Below are 226 nucleotides of genomic sequence, written 5' to 3'. Positions count from 1 at the left end.
TTAATAACTTTAAATAATCAACACTAATTAACCCGCCCCCCTCCTCTCTCCCCGAACGAAAAAAAGTCCAGCAAGCCCGAATCAACGGCCCGAAGGAAGTGTTCATCCAGAACGGGTCGACCATCAAGCTTATGTGCGTCGTGAACACCCACTCGGAAAACGTCGGGCAAGTGACCTGGTTTCGCGACGCGGCGGAGCTCGACTACGATTCCCCGAGGTAGGTCTC

The 226-nt window shown here is 53.1% G+C and overlaps 1 protein-coding gene across 1 annotated transcript in view; it reads left to right on the top strand.

The window, feature by feature from the left end:
• Positions 1–226, top strand: part of LOC119590937 (protein sidekick-1-like) — a gene marked incomplete in the record, with an annotated part of 41,331 nt that overhangs the window by 28,908 nt on the left and 12,197 nt on the right. The window contains 1 exon segment of the mRNA XM_037939676.1: positions 67–217. Within this exon segment, the coding sequence (XP_037795604.1) occupies positions 67–217 (151 nt within the window).

The sequence above is a fragment of the Penaeus monodon genome, chromosome 28 (assembly GCF_015228065.2).
Source record: "Penaeus monodon isolate SGIC_2016 chromosome 28, NSTDA_Pmon_1, whole genome shotgun sequence".
In the NCBI taxonomy this organism is placed as follows: Eukaryota; Metazoa; Arthropoda; class Malacostraca; order Decapoda; family Penaeidae; genus Penaeus; species Penaeus monodon.
The sequence above is the reverse complement of the archived record's forward strand: the minus strand, read 5'-3'. Positions and strand labels throughout refer to the sequence as shown.